The sequence below is a fragment of the Budorcas taxicolor genome, chromosome 4 (genome assembly GCF_023091745.1).
Source record: "Budorcas taxicolor isolate Tak-1 chromosome 4, Takin1.1, whole genome shotgun sequence".
In the NCBI taxonomy this organism is placed as follows: domain Eukaryota; kingdom Metazoa; phylum Chordata; class Mammalia; order Artiodactyla; family Bovidae; genus Budorcas; species Budorcas taxicolor.
Window position 1 is genome coordinate 97,727,349 of NC_068913.1, and position 23,023 is coordinate 97,750,371.

The window sequence follows — 23,023 nt, forward strand, 5'->3', positions numbered from 1 at the left end:
GTGTTGCGTCCATCTCCAGGACCTCAGAGGCTCAGCAGACACACTCCCAGCTGTGTTCCAGTAAAGCAGGAAGCGGGAACATGTCTCCGCCCCCCATCAGTCTCCCCATCCTTGTTTTGCACGCAGTAAACTGGGGCGCCACAAGAAGTTGTGAGGCTCCCCGTGGGCGGTTGGAAGCTGGGCCTTACGTCTGCAGTGCAGCCAGCCCTCCACCCCTCTGCGGCCCACTGACTATCGTGATGGCCGGTGACTGCAGGGCGGGACTGGGCGCTATTCTTAGCAGCACTTGACATTTCTGGAGCCATAGTCTAAAGGAGGCCTCAAACACCCACAGTTGCTCCCTCCTCCCCCTGTTGCCTGCGGGCTGCCCTGATTTTCCGCCTACAGGCCCCCGAGGGCTACAGTGATTGGCCCAGGCCTGTCCCCACATAGTGGGCTGGAAGTGAGCTGCCTGCCTACCAGCCCTGGGCTTACCCTGTGCAAAATGTTCCCATGTCTCTCTTTTCCGTCTCTCCTCTTCTGCTCTCCTCTGAGACCTCTTGGTCACCCTCCTGTCTCTGCCATCAGAAACCAGGGGTGTGGGGGCAGGGGTTGGTTTCTCTGTTAGAACCTTCTGTCCTCCTGTCCCTATTCCAGAGAGCTCATTTAGGAAACAAAACAACAGTGGCTCTTCTTCCACCATCCTCTCTGAGGCAGAGCAGACCCTTCTATAAAGTGCTCAGTTGCTGGTTTTGGCCTAACCTTTGATGAGGGGTGTGTTACAAGACTGGGTTTAAGTTCTAAATTGGCTATGACTTGCTGTGTGATCTTGGGCAGGTTACCTGCCCTCTCTGGACTTTGGTGATCCCCTCCCTGCCTCTGTCACAGGATCAAGGAAATACTCAGGTCTCTTCCTACCCTGATGGTACATGGTTTTCTCTTACAATGGTAAGGGAGGCTTGCCACTGACAATGACCCCAGTTGTTTTTTTTTAAGGAAGTCACTTGACAGTAAGCACCACCTTGGCCCAGATGGCGTTTCAACTGGGATCCCACTGATCCCCCTGGAAAGAGAGGCTCCTGATAAGCCTTCCTGAACTTCGTGATTCCAGCAGGTCCTGGACCCTCCTAGAACTCACTCCTTGTGGGGTACACCTCCTGTTGCCTCAGTTTCTAAGACTTTAAAATGGTAGAGAAACAAATGCTCCCATTACCTTCCTCACTAGGGTGTGGAAGTGAAAAAGTCAGGAGGAAAAAGGCTATTTTGGGAGCAGGGCCTTGGAGGCACTGATACTGTCCATTGGTGGGGAGGCCTCCAGAAGATCCCCAAGTCCAGGGGGCCAGAGGTCAGCGCAGGCCCTCCCCAACTCCTGAGGGTCAGGAGCTTAGAAGTCACCTCCTCTCCTTGGCCGTCAGAGCCTTGGGCTCCAGGCCTCCAGCCCCAGTGTCACACTTCTACCATGGATCCGGTGTCTCCAAACTCCTGGAGACAGATTCGCAGGTGCCTGAGCCCGCGTACCCTGGAGGCTGGCTGATTGGGCAGGACTCCGTGGACTGGGGCCTCTGGGGACCAGAAGCAGATTTGACCATCATGCCCTGGGGCATCAGGCTCTAGGATGAGAAATTCCCACACAAGCAGCTGAACCTGTGATTTCTTAGCTCCCAAAAATTCAACATCAGACCAGCAGGTGCCCACGCTGGGGGTCAGCAGTGCCTTTCCTTATCCCACTGGTACCAGCCAGCACTAGGGACTCAGAGGGGGCACCACAGAGGAGAAGACCTGGCCCCGACCTGCCTGGCTATTACCTGGGGTAGCTTCCTGTATTCCACAGACTCAGCCTAGCACAGGGTCCTGAAGCCCAGGGACTCAGAGGCCACAGACTCTGTCCTCCATCCTGACGCCTCTGGGGCCCAGATCCCTGGGGCAGCTTCTCTGAGGACACAAGCCTGTTTCCTCTAAAGCCTGAAATCCCTGCAAACCTACTTCTGGGTCAAATGTGGGGCTCAGGCTTACTTTTCCCACGGGACGTCCTCATCTGGGGAGAACAATTTGAGCTGGGCCCTGGGGGGCCTGCTCGGCCCTGGCCTGCTCGGCCTCAGGGTTCATGAGAAAGCCGGAAGCATTTAGTGCCCCTTGCAGGTTTAAGCCGGGGTGCTGCAGAAGTCTGCAACACGCCTGGCCACTGGGGAGGAGGGAGACGTGGACATGAGAGAGGTGGGCACACATCTGGGGTTTCAGAGGTTGGGAGGTTGAGTGCCAGGAGTTGCTAAATGATAAGCAACCCTGGGCCAGCATGTTCACCCCTTGGAGCTCCATTCACCCCTAGCCTGCTTCCTGCAGGAAGAGCGGGGTGCCTCGGGAAGAGCTCTGTCAGGGGCTCTCCTGGTCCCACATCACATCCTTAATTACAATCGTCACCTGTAAGTACCCAGAAGCAATGGCATGAATGACAGCAGGCAGTGTGCTAGAGGAGGGGACCCCTGTGCCCAGGTCTAGCCCTGCTAATCACTAGCTGTGTGACCTTGAGCAAGGGTGGGGTGGCACTGGGGCCTCTGGGGACCAGAAGCAGATTTGACCATCATGCCCTGATGGGTTACCCTGAAGTGAATGGAGCCTAAGGGTCAGCTTTAGGGCCCTGAACGAGCCTGCACAGACCGTCCTAAAGCCTGCCTGTGTATCTCATTTGAATTGATGTATTTCATTCTTAAAGAAGGTCCCCCAAATTGTATAACTCTCAGCCACACAAACCCAATCCGGCCCTTTCTTCCGGGCCTCCAGTTTCTCTTCTGTACCATGAAGAAGAAAGTAGGTCTCATATAGCTTGAAAATGTTACAAGTGTTTAAGCCTACTGTTTGTCTCTGAGCATCCGGGTTCATAGAAGTAGCCCAGAAAGAGAAGGTCAAAGGCTATCGGGGAAGCCGGCAGACAGGCAGGGGGTGCTCCATTAGGGCACACTGTGTGGTGACCAGGGACCAGGCAAAGGCTGTTGGCAGTAGGGGGCAGCTGAGCCATAGTTGATCCGGCACGGATTTATGTGCATTTCTAAATAATGGGCAGGGTTCATGTGGATCTCCGCGGCATAGCCCCAGCCAGCTCCCTCCTGTTCCAGCATCTTTGTGGATGCTGGCCTGGCTCAGAAGCCTCATGTGCTGGGAAATAGCCTCTGTGTGAGTGTAAAGGCTGATGAGGGTGGCCTTTGTGAGCTCAGAAGAGACCCTCAGGTCAGCCCTGGTAGGAAGTCTGGGCCCAGAGTTTCCAGAGCTCCTCTCTGGAAGGAAGACGGAGCCCTGCAAACACATCTAAGCCCACAGACAGTGTTTAGCAGGCCCACGGCTGGCCCCCAGCCCCTCGGGTCACCACAACAGGGCCACACCTGCAGGCAAAGGCATGGTGAGCTTGGCTGGGCCGGCAGGGTTGACGGAAGCGGTGGGAGGGGAGCTGAACAGTTCTGCTGGTGTTGAGGGCAGTCCTGCCCTGCTGAGCTGACAGGCCAGGAGAGAGAGGCGGGCGGGGGTGGGCACAGGGGCAGGTGCACCCGGGCACTCACGGAGGTGTTCTGGCACTGCACGCTGGAGCTGTTGAAGCGCAGGGCGGGCACCCTCTGCTCGCTGCCCTGGATGTTGAGGACGCACTCGTAGCCGCGCTGCCCCGACTGTGGCTGCGGAAGGTTCTTGGCCTTGAGGGTGATGGGCTTGATCACCTCCACGGGCACCAGGATCTTGTCCACGCGCAGCAGCTGGGGGCAGTCCTGTGGATAGACAGTGAGGCTCAGCTGGGGTATAGGAAGCCCAGGGGGCAGGAGCCCCTGACATCACCCAGATGGTCCACATCATCTCACCCCTCCCAGGGGCTCCCCACACGGCGCCCTCTGCACTGCTGCCCACCCCCAGCCCCCAGCAGACAGGCAAGGGGACTCAGCACCCCATGTCCTGAGTCCTTGAGGCACTCCCCACGGAGGTCAACCCCCCACCCCGCCCTTGCCAGCCCCTGTGGTCTAGACTCCCAGTGGTCCCCTCTCAAGGGTGGGGGTTCTACCCTGGCAGACAGAACTCTGCTGGCTGGGGGTCCTGTCTCATTTTGGGCTGCCAACCCCTTTCTCTTGGTTTCAGGCTGCCGAGCACGGGGACAAAAGGACCCATGCCAGCAGCCCCGCAGAAACTCCAAAGCCCGGGACTGAGGCTCTAAAACGTCAGTCTGGACCACGGCCCAGGTGGGTTTGAGAGGACTTTCCAGAGGTGGGCTGAGTCTGGCATTTGGGGATGTTCTGGAATGAGCCCCAGAGGCCTTTGAAATCCAGAAGCTTCTGCCTGAGCTCTAGGGATGGGCTGACCCCAGGGAAGTGCCCCTTGGCAGACACACACTGAGCTTCCTCTGATGGGGCAAGCTGCTGATTTGTGAGCACATTCGGGGATAGAGGAGGTGGATCACTGGGCCCCCTTTCACTGGGCAATCAGCTCTGTCCAGAGAGGGCTGGAGGCAGAAAGGGGTCAAGTAAGGAGTATGGCGCACTGCCCAGCTGGGAGGTGGGTGCTAGCATGTGGCTGGATTCTCAGGAGCTGGGTGGAAGAGAGCCTTGGCCTGGGCAAAAGTGAGGTCCCGGGTCAGGTAGGTTTTACCATCCCTAGATTCCTCCCAGCATGATACTCTTTGGGGCAGGCCCACCAGACAGATGGCTCTGGGCAGGTCAATGGTCAAAGCACGGCTCATACATCCTTCGTAAGGATGCTGCCCCACAGGCTCACTGCAGACTCCCAGATCCCCAACCTCAGCCCTCTTCCCCAGTAAAGTAAGGCAAGAAAGAGGCCAAGGGAAGGTCTGAGACCCTGATGGGAGGGGTCCCAGGCAATCAGGCACCCAGGAGCAGTGTCTCCTAGGTCTGAAAGCAAACATGGGCCCCTCTGTTATTGACAACTGGAGGGGAAGAGCTCTAGAGCCACTGAGCTTCTGACAAGCCACGGAAGCCCGACCATATCGCACATCCGTCCCCACTTGAGACTCAACTTGCTTATCTGTCAAGTGGGTGGAATCCAAGGACCCATTTGGCTCTAACCAGTCCTGATTCCATGATTAGGGTGGTCTCACCTCCATCCTTTCCCATGACCCTATAGCCTTGCCTTAGGGGAGCATCCCAGGACCCATTAAACGAAGCCCCTCCTTTCTTCCAGGGTATCCACGCCTTTAACCCGAAGAGAGGCCAGACCAGGAGCAGCAGACCCAGCTATCCACGTCTGAGTTTGCATCCAAGAGAACCGGAAGCAGGGTCTCTAAGAGATTCTTGATGCCCACACTCACGGCAGCATCCTTCACAACAGCCAAAAGGTGGAAACAACGGAGGTGCCATCGTAGATGAATGGATAAGAAAAATGATATATAGACATGCAATGGAATATGATTCAGCCTTAAAGGGAAGGGAATTTAAACCCACTCTAAGTCATGGGTGAATCTTGAAAACTTTCTGCCAAGTGAAACAAGCTGATCACTATGGACAAACACTACCCAGGGTAGTCACCTGCATAGAGACAGAAGATGGAACAGGAGTTTCAGGGGGAGTTAGTGTTTAATGGGTGCACAGTTTCAGTTGGGAAAGATGAATAAAGTTCTGGAGATGGACGGTGGTCATGGCTATACAACAATGTGAATGCACTTACCGCCACTAAACTGTGCACTTAAAACTGGCTAAGAGAGCAAATTTTATGATATGTGTATTTTGACCCAGTTTTAACTAAATAAAACAGAGAGGAGCAGCAGGAGCGGAGAAGGGATGGAGCCTGAATCCTGCTTGTGGCCTTGAGGCTCAAGAGCATGTGGGTCTCCAGGACCTTGAGGTCCCACGTGGATCGAGGGTCTTAAAGGTCCCCTGAGCCCTTACCTCTGCTGCTATCTCAGCCTCTCTGCTCGGGCAACATGAGAACTCGGGACACAAGACGAACGATTTTGTGAAAAGGATGAAGCTCGGGCTGGAGTGGGAGATGTGTGATGCTGGGAACTCAGGAGAGAAGACTGATGCCAAGTGGGGACTTGTGAGCCCGAGTGGTTGGGCCTTTCCTGACTCCACTCTTCCCTCCTCCCTGAGACCGTGGCAGTGCTCCCTCTCCAAAAGCGGCACAAGCCTGACCTTGTCCCCTGCTACTGCAAGGAGATCCAACCGGTCTAACCTAAAGGAAATCAGTCCTGAATATTCACTGGAAGGACTGATGCTGATGCTGAAACTCCAATACTTTGGCCACCTGACGCGAAGAATTGACTCACTAGAAAAGACCCTGATGCTGGGAAAGATTGAAGCCAGGAGGAGAAGGGGATGACAGAGGATGAGATGGTTGGATGGCATCACCAACTCAATGGACATGAGTCTGAGTAAGCTCCGGGAGTAGGTGATGGACAGGGAAGCCTGGCGTGCTGCAGTCCATGGAGTCGCAGTTGGACACAACTTCATGGCTGAACTGAACTGATACCCACATTTGCCCGAGGAGCCGCGTCTAGGGTTGTATTTGGATTAAGAGGAGTAGAGTTGGGATTTCTCATCTCCAAGTCCTACAGGAAAATATGGCAGCTCAAGAACAATACAGCAAGGGTGTCTGAATCTCAGAGTCTTCTGTCAACCCAAGGATCCCTTCTAGTTTGCACAGGAGAAACCAAGGCAGGGAGAGGAAAAATAACGGCTCAATGTCAGCAGACGCACTGGCAGCTGAAGAACTCAGATGCTGCCCTGCCATCTTCCCTCCTCTTAATGAAAGAGGCAAGTTCTCCCTGGCAGAGAGGACCACCTTAGGATGGGGTGGTGGGTCAGAAAGATTCCCCCAGAGAGGAGTTTAGGACTAGGGGCCTTCGAGACCCTCCTGTGGTGAGCCGGATCCTCACCTGGGGGCTGGACCTGTTCTGGTTTGGGATGGAAGTTAAGCCTCTCTCTCTTCCCCTGTAAGATTCTCTCTGAGATTTGTTCTTTAATGAGTCTTCGTTGCCGGTGGCCCCATAAAGGCCTATTTTGCATATAAAAAGGTTGGCAGCTCTGAGACTAAGTTCATTAATAATAATTGGAGAGAGTCAGGGCTGGGCTGGGCCGTTTTCCTCTGGTGGCGCTACTGATTGACCACAGTGTCCCTCCTAATTGAAAGTAAAATGGCAATTTCTCCCCAGGCAACAAGGCATGGGGGGACCACTGTCCCACAGCCGCCTCCTCCCCACACCCCAGACCCTGCCTAGCCTCGTGCTGAGATCCCAGATACAACACCACCTCTGAGTCCACTCAGGGGAAATTTCAGAGCAACTTCCACATTTCTCCGTGAAACATTTCTCTGAGGCCCTGTCCCCTAGCACTCCAGCCACGGTCCTCGCCTTTGAGCTTTCTTAACTAGAAAGAACCTGGTTTGGGAATTCTGTACAAGTGCAAGTCTGTCTTCTTCCTCTTGCTAATTTCAGTCTGAACAGTGCACGGCTTCCCTACCCATGGGGATTAAAAACCCGTCCCCGGAGGGTCATTTGAGGGGAGTCCATGAACTACCTTGTATAATACGTCTGGCACAGAGGAGCAAGCGCTCAAATTAAAAAGTTGGATCTTTCCTCGTTCGTCCCTCTCGGCTCAGGCTGCACTGGTCTCTCAGCCACTCCCTTTCCTAAGGCTCTTTCTCCCCTGCTCCCGCCTCGCCTCTGTGTTCTTTTCTTCTTTTCCATGAACTCTCATTAATTCCCACAGTCCGGCCTATTCACCCCTTCTTGACTTCAGAGCCGACAATTTCAACAGCTCCAAGTGCCCTAACACAAGGCAGACAGGTAGAGAGGTCCCAGCTCTCTTCACTGCTCATCTAACGGCTGTCCCCTCTTCCAGAAGGTTCTGTGTGCTCTGAAAGAGGACCTCGGCTAGCCAACCACATGGCTCTGGACAAGTTCCCAAACCCTCTGGGTCTCCTCACCCATAAAATGAAGAGGCTGGTTTAGATTCAGTGAATTGTATGGTCCCAGTTCTATTATCAACCCAGTATATGATCTGGGACACATCCTCACATCACCTTTCTGAGACTCAGTTTTCCCATCTCTAAAATGGGGGTAAACAATACTTGTTCAAGTAGCTCACAGTGTGGTATTAAAAATATTGACCGCTGCATGCTGGAAGGCGGGGGGGGGGAGTACCTTGTGGGGGAGGTTGGTCTCCTGGAAGTGCCATTTACCTATTAAGAGGGAAGTATTTTAATAACTGATATGCTGAGAGTGAGATGGTTGGATGGCATCATTGACTCAATGGACATAAGTTAGAGCAAACTCCAGGAGACAGAGAAGGACAGGGAAGGCTGGCATGCTGCAGTCTGTGGAGTCGCAAAGAGTCGGACATGACTGAGTGACTGGACAAAAACTATAATATTGCAACCTGGCATAGTCATACCGGCGGGCACAGCTCTGATAGGCCTCTAGCTCACACAATGAACACGGTGCAAGGAGTACAAGGCTTCACCCCATAACCCACTGTTTCCATCACCTTACACACATTTTGCCATGTGCTATCTTGTTTCGTAGCACAACACATATGATCACCCCCATGTCCATGTGCAAGAAATTAAGACCAGTTACCTCACTCAGTCCCCACAATGACCATGAACAAGACACTCCCAGCATCATCTTATTTTATCCCCACATGATGACCAACCCCCCTTACAATTGAATTCCTTAAAAACATTCTGCCCCTCTTTTTCCAAAGAAGATATTTCTTTAAACAGTCATTTCAAAGGGCCAGCTCCTGGAGAGTGGAAAACACCTGTATTTAGCAAGACTATTTGGAGACTCATGTCTATATTAAGAGCCAGATTCCTGGGGAGGCTGTTTTGCCCATGGCTACATTCTGCAGTTCTAAGAATAAGCTGAGGGTGGGGAGAAGGGTGCCTTGAAGTGCAAGAATATCTTTAAGGTCTTGGCTTTCAGGAAGAGGCTCTGGTAGACTCCAGGTCCACCATCTAGCCTTGTGCATGTTTTATTTTCCACTTTTCCACTGAAATGCACACGGAAGTAAAGACAGCATGACCAGTTACGGGGCAGCGTCAACCCCAAGCCGACATGTGAGGGCAAAAAACACGCCTTTCTGTCTACCAAGTCCAGCATGTCATTGGCTGCGTTATACAGAGGTTTCATTGCACATTTAAATAATTGAACAAGGACGTAAAGAGTGTTGCCCAGCTGGGAGAGGAAAGTCTGCCTCCAGGGCTGGTGGTGCCTGGGGAGGGGGTGGTGGTAGGCTGTGGATTTACAGCCCCTAGTGTGTTTACAAGATGAGGGCTCTAATTCTCTCAGCTGTTACTGCGAGACTAGGGGGATGTGATGTTCTGGGGCGGGAGAGGGGGAGCTTGGTGGGGGCAGCATGGAAGGGTGGCTAAGGAATAAGTAATTTGCAGGTCACCCCTCCCCCCATGTCACCTCAGCTGTCATCAATTCCAAAGCCAAGTCAGCCCCAGCCTCAACCCCCAAATTTACACTCACTTTCTCAGACCCAGGGTGCCCAATACAAAAATGCAATGCACCATATATTTTCTTCACTGTTTCCCAAGTTTATAATGCCATTAGCGTGATCTACGATGGGCCGGTTTATGGAGGGAGCAAAGTAATAATACAAAAAGGAAATACCCATAACCTTAAGCAGGGGGAGGGGCAGATGAGATTGATGGAAAGTGCAATTGAGTGGAGAAATGGCAACCCAGTAATAGAAACCTGCAGAGGGGCAGAGGCACAGGGGCAAGCAAGTTCCGGAGATGGGTTTGGCTTTGTTTTCTCAAAGGAGGGTGAAAGGCATGGCAAGGGTGGTTTTGTTTCCTTGAGTTGGGTCTCAGGAATAGTTCCTTTGCAAAAAGAGGAGCAGAGTCACCAACAAGGTGACCTGAGCTTCTTCAAGTCCTGCTGGGGGACAGGCCCTTGGCCTGCCTTATCTCTGGGCATAGGGCTGATTTCAGCAGCCTATCCCAGGCCTGGACTTTCCTTGCCTTACTAGTTCTGCAGTCCCGGGGAGGACTGACTTTGGGATCTGCAGGTTTCCCAATACCTGTCCTGGCAATGGATTCATCTCAGTGCTATGGGGATGGTAGGGGACTTGGGGAGAGGCTTTCAAGCACAGCTTTGGAAATCAGATAGAATTCATTTTGCCTCTTCTGATCTCATAGCGGTTCTCTGGAGAAAGGCTCTGGTTGAACTTCAGGAAGAGAGGGACTGCAGGAAGCTCCTCTATGAGCTCAGCCAGGCTGGAGCCCAAACAACACAGCATCAACTGTAGCTGACTCTGTCATTCAGTTTAGATGAGAAATAACAGCAAAATAGTCCTTCGAGGATAAATTCTTCTCAATTCATGTGCTTTCCCATGGAAGTTCGCCTCTGTTCCTCAAGAATCGTAGTTATTAAGTGCGTGGGCTTGATGGGGGGCTCAGGTCACCTAGCAGAGGATTCCAAATCCACTTGGAGGCCAGTGGCCCCTCCCTCCTTGGTGAAGGCGAGAGCATGGCCTTGTTGGTAGCTGCCCCGTTGAAAGGCCATTCCAGTGGGAAGCCAGGAGTCTCAGCTGTTACTGGAAGGACAAGACTGAAAACTCTGTGATCCCCCTTGAGCTTTCCCTCATCTTTCTGTTCCTATTCTTTTTGGTACCTGGGATCTGGCAGCAGATCTAAAGACCCAGGGTTGTTATCACAATGCCATCATTAGTTGAAACAAAATCATTCCTTGTAACTGGAATACAGTGACTATAAACGACACATGCTATTGGGCATTCTATTTCTAATAATTGTAATTACTGGAGAATACTTGCCATTAATATAATAACAACAATGATTGACCAGTTCTCTGTTCCAGACCAATAACTTCACCTGAATGCCCTCTTTGTTCAGGGAAAAAAAAGAGGTAATTCAACATGCGTGGTGATAGTCAGTCAACAAAGCCAGTGTTGAAACTGGAAGACGCCTGGATGAAAATCTTCTTAGGGATACAGGATGCTGCTGGGGAGTAGAAGGGCCACCTGGCAGCCTCCTTCTTGGCTAACAAAAGGCCTCTGTCTACATCCACACACTCAAAGGTGGAAAGCAAATGAAAACCTAGGGACTTCTAGAAGAATGGCTGGGCCTGAGTCTCCCCTTCATTCCCAGGGTGTGTTTGGGCCTAGAAGTTCAGGGCTGCTACAGACCTGAGGCTATGTGAGCCCCTTGTTGGGCAGAACTGGAGACCTAGGCCACCCTTGGACACCCACCCGGTAAGGCCACTTCCTGGATGTGGGTTTCTCGTTGATGTTCTCCAAATCATTTCCCCTGATAATTATAGAACCTCAGTAATCACGTGGACGAATGGTCCCATTAGATCTACTGGTCTCGTGTGTGTGTGCTAGTCCTTCAGTCGTGTCTGACTCTTTGTGACCCCGAGGACTGTAGCTCTCCCGGCTCCTCTGTCCATGGGCTTTTCCAGACAAGAATACTGGAGTGGGTTGCCATGCCCTTCTCCAGGGGATCTTCCCAACCCAGGGATCGAACCTGGGTCTCCCATTGCAGGCAGATTCTTTACTGTCTGAGCCACCATATAATTTTATATACTGTTCAGTTCAGTTCAGTCGCTCAGTCGTGTCCGACTCTTTGCGACCCCATGAATTGCAGCACGCCAGGCCCCCCTGTCCATTACCAACTCCTGGAGTCGACTCAAACTCACGCCCATCGAGCCAGTGATGCCATCCAGCCATCTCACCCTCTGTCGTCCTCTTCTCCTCCTGCCCCCAATCCCTCCCAGCATCAGAGTCTTTTCCATGAGGTGGCCAAAGTCCTGGAGTTTCAGCTTTAGCATCATTCCTTCCAAAGAACACCCAGGACTGATCTCCTTTAGAATGGACTGGTTGGATCTCCTTGCAGTCCAAGGGACTCTCAAGAGTCTTCTGTTAAAGCTCCCATAATGCTGTGTGTGTAGGAAATGCTCAGCAGTGGGTAAGGCAGGATGAGAGGTGACCTGTGACAATGTTTCAGAGTACCATGCCACGAATAAGCTCTTCCCCTGGCATGGAGACTGGCCGGAGCCTTCCTCAAAGTCACCATTCAAATGTGTAAATTTCTTTGTTATCCCTTATTCCTGTTACCAGCTCTTCCGAGAGACAAAAATATAGAAGACAAAACAATGACATAAAAAAAAAATCATCATATTTCCATTAGCAGCCAGGACTTTTTTTTTTGTTTTTTTTTTTAAATCTCTGAGGACAATGACCTTCTTCTGCTGACCTAAAATGGCTTGAATCAGCCAATAGTCCACATATATTTACTTATTTCTTTTCTTCTTGGTACAGTCTCCAGGAAGACGCTGTTGCAACAACCACGATGAAGTGGTGAACTCTGGCCTCTTTGTGTCATATTCACAATGGTCTGTTATTGATCTGGGTATAGTGCAGTCTCCAAGTTTGGACCAGGAGGCGCACAGCTTTAAAGGTTCCTTCTCTTGAAATAAATAAGCATCCAAGAAAAAGAGAAGCCAATGTTCATTCCATTCAGTGATGTGGTAAGAGAGACATGGTGATTCCAAGTTATCTGGGAGCCTGTCACTGTGATGGCTTGCCCCAACAATAGTGACTGGGCTGTAGTGGCTTAGTCCTCTTTGCCCCACCATCCATCACGCTCCTCCAGGCTTTTTCTTCTTTCAAGGACCCTGGCACCATACCCTCTGACGATCCATGAATCCCCAGTGACCTTTGCCACAACCAGGTACAGATGGGAGCTGTGCCTGGCTTGTGATCTAGGCACTTGAAAACATTATTCTTTTATGGAGATCACTGAATGGCACTGGGAAACGTGGTGGGCTCTTGCTTTATTCTTTTCTGTTTTTTTTTTTTTCCCCTCTCTTTCTGAGTTGCAGATGCCAGCTCCTTTTACATATTTAAAAGAAAGGAACTTGGGACAGGAGGAGCAAACAAGACAGAAAAAGCAGAAATGTGAAAACCTCCTTCAAGGTAATTAAATGATTAGGGGCCATTGAAATCCACCAGATAGCTCAATTGTCTCTGTTTTCATTTTATTCTTGGGCCTCTCTGCACGTGAAATCCCTGCCAGATACACCGCTCTGTGAAGCCAGAGGCAGTCTGAAAACCTCTTTGTCTCTGCTCCCATCAAGTTACTTGTGGGTTTCTGAGCAACATAAGAAGATGTACTTCCTAAGTTCTTAGCCCCTGGCTTGGTGGGTCAACCAGCCCTTCTGCTCCTGACCTCACACTCTAAGACAAAAGTCCAGGTACAGCCTTTTTTCAGGGTCTTCATGCCAAGATGTGCCCCTTGGCTGCCAGACCCCTGTCTGTCTTATTAGTTTTAGCTCCACTTTGTCTTAGGTCAAGGCAAGCAGAGAATGTAACCATAAAAATTAGACTTACATTCCTACTTAAGGCCAGGACATTACTTCTTTTCTTCCTTTCCCCATGAAGGGATGATCTAGGTCTGGGGCTCTTCTCTGGATTATGAATTCAGAGCAGCCATTTCCAGCCACAGACAGACCCGGTTGTAGAGGCAGAGGGTCATAGAGGGTCTAGAGATTTCCATGGCCTCTTCTTGTTCTGGTCTGAAACCTACAAGGGACTTGATCGGAGCAGTCAAAAGAGGATTTCAGCCTCTGTCCAGCTTCCCAGGCTGGTGTATCTGGCAGGGATTTCATGTGTGGAGAGGCCCAAGAATGAGACCAAAACAGAGACAATTGAGCTATCTGGTGGATTTCAAAAACCCCGAAATCATTTAATGACCTTGAAGAATGTTTCCACATTTCTGCTTTGTTCTGTTTTCTTTATTCCTTTGATCCCCACCCAGTTGGGATCATCCTCTTACTTGACAACTTCGCCATTCCTTGCCTTCTCCTCTACATGGACGGCTCTGCCCACTCTCTGCCCGGAGAAGTCCTGCCTGGCCAGCACATCCTGGGAGAATGGGATCCAGGGCTGGAAATTCCTCATTGCCAGGCACAGCTCAGTTAATTTTCCTGGGTAAGGAGAGCCCGACACAGTAGATGCTGGTGGTGAGACATTTCCCTGGTGGTCCAGTGGTTGAGAGTCTGCCTCTCAATGCAGGAGACGAGGGTTCGATCCTTGTTGGGGAACTTAGATCCCACATGCTTCAGGACAACTAAACCCGCATGCTGCAACTAGAGAGCCTGCACGCTGCAACTACTGAACCTGTGTGCTTTAGAGCCCGCACTCTGCAACAAGAGAAGCTTGTACATTGCAATGAAGACCCAGTGTCGGCAAATGAAAAAGAAAAAAAAAGATGCTGGTGGTGAGGTGTTGTTCCTACCTTTCAGAGACAAGACAGCTTCCCTCCTGTCCATAAGGGTATGGCCTAAATTAGGGTTCCTGGTGGGGTGGGAATCTAGCCGGAGGGGGAGGGGCACCAAGGCGAGCCTCTCTGTTCTCACCATGCCCTATCCAGTCCCCTAAAGAGCCCTTATGCTTTCTGTACCTGGAAAGGCCCTGCTCTCCCAGCTAAGGTTTTGCCATATGGTCATGGCACTCATGTGGGTGTGTGAAGAGGGCTGGAAGGTACATCCAAGACCTGGGGGTGGGGGCAATATCAGAGCCTGTCTGAGTCCAGCGTTGGCTGAGAGAGTGCCCTGTCCCTGCATCCAGTGGGGTCTAACCAACATGATATACATATCGCTTCTCCATCTTTCTAAGCAACAGCGTTCTAAACCACTCTGTTCAGAACTACTGACCCCATGGTTGGAGTCAAAGAGCACCATCATGTTTGAACAACAGTAGACTTTTCCAAAGTGATTTTGCACCCATTACCCTTGAGGTCTCTGCCCTAAAGCTTACATTATCAGAGAGGAGACAACACAGGCATAGAGGATGTCTATTATGATGACGAAGACTTTGCAGGGATAAGACTAAAGATGAGGAGGGAATAGAAACAGTGCCATGGTCATGGAGCCCGACTCTGGGCCATGATTCACAGAGTGGACCGTGCGGCTGAATCGCAGACTCCTCAGCCCCGAGGGGCCGTCAGCTGGTCTGGGAGACTTCGCATCTCTATATGTTCCCACATGATGCCAATGCTGCTGGTCCGGGGCCCACACTTTGAGAACCACCACTCTGCAGGGGTGGGGGAAGATTTAGTGACCATCTTTTCATTCTTACTCTCTTTTATTCAATTTGACCTCTTGGATCTTAGCTCAGCTTTGTGGACAATGCTCCAAGGGAAAGCTAGAGGTCTCTACATACAATCCTGCTCTGTACAATTATTTTCAGGACACACACACACATCTCTGGAATTGTTTTGGAACTCACCTGGTATGTGGAGGGTCATGCCGGCTGGAGTGACCTGGAATGCACTCCTGCCTGTAACTGAATCCCCAGGACTGATCCAGAGTGGAGAACTTCGCTTGTTAACTGCTTTCAAGAAATGATCCTTTAAGAGGCGGGCTTGGAGAGCGAGGGCGTGGTCCTCCTTTACCTCTGTTTCCTCTTTTTAAGGGAATGCCTCCTTCTGTGTCCCTTGCTCATGGCAGGCAGCACTCATGGCTCTGGCTATGGGACCTACCTCAGGCAGCTTCACCCGGCCTTCCTGGAAGGAGCAAGACTTGGGGTCATGGGTGCAGACGTGGCGGTATTTACACCAGTGGCAGCGGTACGGGCTCTCCACACAGGACAGGCACCTGGGCACAGAGGCGGAAAAGGCACACATCACAGAACCTGTATGTGCCCAAAGCCGAAAGCCTAAGACTCTAGAGCCTAGCAAAATGAGTCTCATGGTAGGAGAAACCACCCTTACACACTCAGGAAGAGCAGATCTGATTAAAAACCCAGCCCCTTCCTCTCCAAGTCCTCAGGAAGCTGAGAGTCTCTGGTGTCCTCCCTTTTAGTCAGGTACTTGACAACCTGATCCCCCAGGACCTCATCAACCACCCTCCAATTTTACAGGATGGCCCTCACATTGGCTGAATAGGGAAACAATGAGGTCTGGAGTTGAGGGGCTCATCCAGAGAACCCATAGGAATTAGGACAAACAGTAAAATTGAGTTTTAATGCCAGTTGACTCCAGAGTCTCAGCTGACATAGACCCACCCTGGCAGGGGAAGGTCCTGAGGCTGTCCCCCTCAGTATGATGGGCTCTTACAGAATTGGCAACCCAACCTCTACTCATTACCCCAGGAAACACAAGGCAACTTGATAAAAGCACCTTCCTGTTTAAACCCCAACATGGTTCCCTTCTTCAAAAAGGTCAAACCTAAGTGCCTTGGCATGCAGACTAATCCCTTTGTGGTCCAGGCCCACTGTCCCAGCACGTGTCTGGTGCTTCAGCCAAGAACAGGCTGTGCTGTCCTTCCACCTGGAGTACCATTTCTTCTGCCTCACCACCTCCTCTTGCTCCTTTGACTGATGGAGCGTTGGTCTCACTGAAACCTTCATCCCACTCATCCCTTTGTTTCTGTCTCTGAGACAGTACTAGTCTTGCTGTATTACATTTTACTTATTTGCTGTCCTGTTTATCTGCTTGCCCACTAGGCCATGATTCTTGGGGGGTAGGGATTGAACCTTTGCATGTTATTATTTTCTGATCCTCCCTGTCTAATGAGTAACACACTGTTGTGCACATAGGAAGCTTAAAGTCATTTGTTAGACTGAATGGAAACTTAGAATATGCTTTCATGTACCAACTTCACTCTCCTAGAGAGGCAAAAGGGGAGTGAGGGATTAGGTCACTAAGCGTCAAGCCATGGCAAGCTCTTTGGAACAAGGGAGGAAGAGAATTCCAATTGGCTGGGAGGAATGGCTGCCTGTTACATGGGGCTCCAAAGAGAGCCAAGCTCTGGACTCACAGCTGCCATAACCAGACAAAGCCCACAGCCTAGAGCCCCAAATATCTTTGGTGATGTTAACTAGCTTGTCCTATATGGTGAAGGAGACAGAACATTATGTTAAAGCCAGCAAAGCTTTTTGAGATCAGGCTCTGTGGTTTTCAAACTGTGCTCTATGGAACCCTGGGAATTCCATGGAGCTTTTCTGGAGACTGTGTGAGATGTGAGGGATTCCTAGACAGAGGGGTTCCAGGTGCTCTTAACTTTCAACCATCTTCTACTTCCATTCATTTTGTATCTTGGGCTTTCACACCTAATTTTAGTTGAAGAAAGGTTTCTATGGTAAAAGAAAGGTTTGTACCTTCTCAGTATGGTCCAAATCCATCCTTTTAGAGAGGAAATAATAATAATATAATAACAGTAAAGTGCACAGTGCCTAAACAATGGGCCAGACATGGATCTAAGTGCTATCCTTGTAATAGCTCTTTTAGCTCTCACAGCCATCGGTGGGGGCTGGCAAGCAATCAGCCATGTACCAGTCAATGGGACCGAGCCCCCACCATGCCAGCTGTTAAGTATGTGGGTGACGTCTGCAGGAGGAGAACTACCACGTCCTCATTTACAGAAGACTCTGGGACGCAGAATAGCTATGTGGACTAGCTGGCCTGATGCCACAGCCTGAGCCTCTGTCCTCCATGGCTTCCCTCAGGAAGCGGATGCTCCAGTCAAACAGAGCCAGAGCTGGAGCCTGAGCAAGAGCCAGACCCCGCCCCAGGCCAAAGCCGTCCTCTGACCCGTGCCAGCTGAGTCCTGACCCCTCTGCAGGGCAACTGTGCAAGCTGAGCTTTCAGGTGACGTGGGACCACCTGCTCACACACATGGGGCTTCCTCTCGCTCCCCAGACCCCTTCTCTCACCTGGGGTGCTGGCTGCTCTGTTCCGCAGGTGAAAAGCACCCCCTCCTCAACAGATGGTGGAAGGTGAATCAGGTTAGACAGATTTATGCCAGAAAAGATGTATGGGTGAGGGACCTGGAGCTCCCCAGCTCACAGGCTCTCACTCTGCTCATTCTAGCCTCTTCCACTAACCCCATGGGTGCCAGAGAAAGGAGGTGAGAGGTCACCTTACCGGGCCTTCAGATGGTAAGATGGAACAAGGGTGGGGCCTCCTATCTTTGGATGAACTTTGACCCCAGAAACAGGGAGTTGAGTGAGACTGGGGGGCACTTACGAATTGTGGACGCTGCAGTTGTAGAAGACAAAGCTGGTGCTGGCGAAGGTCATGCCCGTCTCCTTCGACTTGAGCTGCAGCTGGACAACGTGGTGGTCCCCTGTGGGCAGAGCCGGCCATGAGGTCAGGTGGAGGGCCACAATCGCGTGTCGGGTCCCACTGAGAGCAACACCCCATGGGAAAGGGCAGCCCACTCCCCAGGAGGTGTGCTTAGCTCTCAAAGGACTTGGAATCAGCTGGGCCCAGTCCAGGGCAGAACAGAATAATCCAAGAACAGAATGGCCGCAGACAGTAGCTCTAGTCTCTTCCTGCTTCCTCACTCTAGCCCCTGCATCCACCTCTCATTTGCTTACCAGGTTCTTTCCTGTACACACACACACACTCTCTGACAGGTATTCACATGTGCATTCACATGTATGATGTTCATGCAGGCCCCACAGAATTGTGAACACACGCCTTGACTAGCTACCAGGAGAAACGTGTAGGCACTTGGCAATGTTGCCACAAATCACGCAGGAAGTTTTGCATGTATGTAAGCACCCCACGAGCCCCTTCCACTTCTGTAAGCGGAGACTCTGACACTCCCTCCGCGGGTGGACTGGTGGCTCCACTCGGGCGGGCGTCCCTGGACTCCTCAGCTGGCGCCAGGAAGGAGCTGAGGCCCATGTTTAATTCACAGCCCTGACCCCAGGCCCCTTGGTCTGAGCCTTCCCCAAGAGCCTCATTAATCAATCAGCTCGGAACAAATGTGACAAGCCCAAATGGAGGACCAACATGGAATCAGGCTGCCCAGGCTGGCTTGTGCCTCCCAGCGCTGGGCCTCTGTCCACTCCATCCTTCCTCTGGCAGCTGGCCATGGACAGGCAGCTCTGGGGAGGCTGGGCGGGTTGGGGATGGTGTGGACAGCAGTCAAGGTCATAGGCCCTGCAGTGCAGGCAGGAGGTAAGGAGCCAAATGACCCCTGCACCCCATCCCTCCTCCCATGCCAGCCCTCCCATGCTGCAGCAAGCTCTCTAAGCTGGCACACTCCGATGCTGTGCTGGCCGCTCCCTCCCTTGCCCTCTTGGCACTGGTCCTCACCCGTGGTGAGGCTGACTCCTGGATGCTCACCCAGTATCAATTCCAAAGGCAGTGGAGGGACACTCCATTCCCCTCTTTCTGGAGCATCCCCACCAAGGTACACCCTATCCTCCAACCCGCCCCTCCTGCGTGCTCCCCGCTCCCCAACCCCCTGCATCTGTCCTGAGTTCTCCTGGTCTAAGCAGCAGGAGGAAAGACTCGCCACCCAGCTTTGCCTCTGGGGACCGCTCACCGTTCTCCTTGATGATCCGAGGCACCTCCTTGGCTGCCGGGGAGTAACACTGGATCTGATTGCCTATCACCAGCCCATCCATCTCTGACAGGTCCTCAAAGGTGCAGTTGACGCCAGCTGTCAGCTCTGGGACGTTGTATGTCTCCAGGACCAGCTGTGAGCAGCCCAGTGTGGGGAGAGAGAAGAAGAGAGAAATGGGAGAAGAAATGGGAATAAAGTAAGAAAGAGGGAGGGCAAGAGAGATCAGACAGAAAGAGAAGAGAGAAAAGCATGCAGCAATATTAACATAAAGAGGAAAAGACCCAGTTTATGACAGGAGCGGATGGAGAAGGTAAACAGTAAGAGACAGAGAAAAAAGAAATTACCGTCTGAATGTAGTTGGCCCAGGAAATGGAAATGACTGTTTAGGGGATTTGTAGGTAGAAAGATGGGCATGATTCTATTATCTTCAATTTTGGAAAACGGGAACATCAATCACCCAGGCACCTGTGTCCCGGCTTCTCCCTCTGCCGTGCATCCTTCCCATCTCACAGGCAGGATGGCGTTCCCACACTCTCCCTGTCTCGGGCACTCTTCAGGTCTTTTCTGGTGTCTCAGTTTTCCCTGCCTTTCTATCCATTATGCACAGCGCCTCTTCCCCAGTATTCCTGCAAACGTTCCCCTCTCCCATCCCCAGGGACACATTCTTAACCCCTGCCCTGCTCTGGGGTGGCTTTGCCGGCCAGACACAGCCCAGCCCTCCTGGGGGTGGGGATGGGTCTGTGGCCCTTTCGGTGGGGAGAGGGCTCTTCCCCAAGTCCCTCGATCCCGTCCCACCATCTCACCAGGACGTTGTACTGAGAAACGGAGATGTTGCTGGGGTGGACGGTCAGCCGGACGCACTGCTTCACCTCAGAGGCGAACCTTCGGGGCTCTCTGGACCGCTCACAGCGCTCCTTCCGAGTGCACCTGGGAGGACAGAGCAACCCACGGGGACTCAGGATGCGGCTCCTGGTCCCCCGAGGGGCTGGCACGGAGGTCAGGCATTGCCAGCAGCAACTAGGAGGTGCCCAGGACTAATCTTCTAGTTTCCTTCCACCAGCCTGTCCAACCTCCATCACGCCCACGTTGGAAGAAGGCAATTCCAATCACTGGTTGCCACTTACAACCCCCTGAGAGTCACCCCAAAGTGCCCTCAGGGCCTCCTCATTCACAGAAACAGGTGAAAGTCCTTTCTATCCCCCCTCTCCACTCATTCTCAGCCCTCACCGCCCTCTCTCTCCTTTGCAAACCGAGGCTGTTCTTTCCAGATTTCTCCTCTTTCTGATTTCCTTGCTTTTGTGCATCCCAGCTGTTCTGTCTGGATGCCCCTCTCACCACATTACCCTCATCCAACTTCTTCGTATCCCTCTAAATATGGTTCAACCATACTGCCCTCGCCATGGCGCCCCTCTCCCCACCAACCCGCTTCTACCCCAAGTGAAATTAACAGCACTGGCATTTCCTGCCATCTAGAACTTTTTGGACTGTATGGCAATTATTAAGCTACATGCAGCCCTCTCCTGTCAAGTGTGAACTTCTCAAAAGAAGGAACTATGCCTGACTTATTTTGGAATCCCCTGCATACCTTCTGCCCAGCAGACAAAGGTAAATGTGAGTGAGCAGGAGGGAGCGAGGGGGTGGGGTGGGTGGAGGAGTGATTAAAATCGCAGAGTGTAGAAGTTCAGTGTGTGCTTTGGAGCCAGGCTGAGCTAGATTCAGACTCCAGCTCTGTGGCCCAGGGTCACTGCTCTAGTGAAAGTTGCTCGGTCCATGGAATTCTCCAGGCCAGAATACTGGAGTGGGTAGCCTTTCCCTTCTCAAGGGGATCTTCCTGACCCAGGGATTGAATCCAGGTCTTCTGCGTTGCAGGTGGATTCTTTACCGGCTGAGCCACAGAGGAAGTCCAAGAATACTGGAGTGAGTAGCTTATCCCTTCTCCTGCAAATCTTCCTGATCCAGGAATCAAATCAGGGTCTCCTGCATTGCAGGCAGATTCTTTACAACTGAACTATCAGGGAAGCAGGCTCAATGCATTCATGCATGCTAAGTCACTTAGTCCTTAATCATGTCCGACTCTTTGGGACACCATGGACCATAGCCCGCCAGGCTCCTCTGTCCATGAGATTCTCTAGGCAAGAACACTGGACTGGGTTACCATTTCCTTCTCACCTTGCTCAAGGTCACCAGCTAATCAGAGAAGCCTGCATTTAAACACAGATCAACTCTGGACCCTCCATTCTCATCCACTGTGCTCTGCCTCCCCAAAGCTTCTACTAAACCCATTTCCCTTGCCATTCTGATGTCCCCTTCTGTGTTTAAGGCAAGTTAAAAATTTTCCTCCAATCTTCTTTTCTAGGCTAATCTCTGTTTTTGCCTGCCCCTGGAAGCACTTTGAATATCACTGAGACTTGTGAATGTTCCAGGACTCATCTAGAAATCACATCCCAAGGGTGAAAGGTCAGCTAAGAGTGTGGTCGTCTCCAAGGCGCCTCTGGGCGGCTCTAGCAGACCCATGGCAACAAGGGCATCTGCCTAAAAGTCTGGGAAGTTAATTTACCAGGCTAGCTCCTCTGCGTGGACTTCATTACCTCCAGCCATTAAGCTAATGTTATGGACTTTTCCAGGGTGTCTGCACTGACATCGCTATTAATAGTGTTATTACTCCCATTAACAGCAGACCCAGAGAGCTGGTACGAACTTCAATTATTCACTAACTCCCCAACTTTGAAGTTCCTATTTCCAAGAGCAATCAGTAGATCTGAAAAATGGCTTTGATTAAATTATGAAGAGAGGGAAAATGAAACTACTTTCAGCCCAAACATCACCAGGAGTTACCAAATAGAGTTCAGGCAGAAAAGAGGTGACTCTGCTCTGCTTCGGGGGTTACGAAGGAACCTGGGTGGGAGAATCTCACAACAGGGTCTAGCTGCATGGCTCACTGCTCCCGAAGTTCATGGGGCTGCATCTTTCCACGGCTCCCAAGGGCCTGCAATTAACCATGTATCATCTCCCTGCAGATTTAGGTCTGCAGTGCAGGAGACCCAGGTTTGATCCCTGGGTCAAGAAGATCCCCTGGAGAAGGGAACGGTTACCTAGCCCAGTATTCTTGCCTGGAGAATTCCATGGACAGATAAACCTGGTGGGCTACAGTCCATGGGGTCGCAAAGAGTCAGACACGACTAAAACTTTCACTTTGAAGGGAATGGCTACCCACTCCAGTTTTCTTGCCTGGAGAATTCCATGGACAGAGGAGGTTGGCAGGCTATAGTCAATGGGGTTGCAAAAAGGCAGACACAACTGAGCAACTAACCCTGAGCACAAGCACAGGGAAGCCATCTATAGCTTTCAGTTATCAAGATCCCATCCTGCTCTGTACTCTTAGGCAAATTACTCTAAGATCATGGCATCCTGTCCCATCACTTCATGGCAAATAGATGGGTAAGCAGTGGAAACAGTGGCTGACTTTTATTTTTGTGGGCTCCAAAATCACTGCAGATGGTGATTGCAGCCATGAAATTAACAGACACTTACTCCTTGGAAGGAAAGTTATGACCAACGTAGACACCATATTCAAAAGCAGAGACATTACTTTGCCAACAAAGGTCCATCTAGTCAAGGCTATGGTTTTTCCAGTGGTCATGTATGGATGTGAGAGTTGGACTATAAAGAAAGCTGAGAGCAGAAGAATCGATGCTTTTGAACTGTGGTGTTGGAGAAGACTCTTGA

General features: G+C 51.5%; 1 protein-coding gene across 1 annotated transcript in view; it reads right to left on the minus strand.

Annotated features, from left to right (window-relative positions):
- PLXNA4 (plexin A4) overlaps nucleotides 1-23,023 on the minus strand; it is a 413,701-nt gene that overhangs the window by 79,468 nt on the left and 311,210 nt on the right. The window contains exons 5-9 of the mRNA XM_052638484.1: nucleotides 20,101-20,224; nucleotides 19,277-19,430; nucleotides 17,965-18,064; nucleotides 15,478-15,592; nucleotides 3,528-3,728 (exon numbers count right to left, since the gene is read on the minus strand). Coding sequence (XP_052494444.1) covers nucleotides 3,528-3,728; nucleotides 15,478-15,592; nucleotides 17,965-18,064; nucleotides 19,277-19,430; nucleotides 20,101-20,224 — 694 coding nt within the window. The remainder of the gene's footprint in view (nucleotides 1-3,527; nucleotides 3,729-15,477; nucleotides 15,593-17,964; nucleotides 18,065-19,276; nucleotides 19,431-20,100; nucleotides 20,225-23,023) is intronic.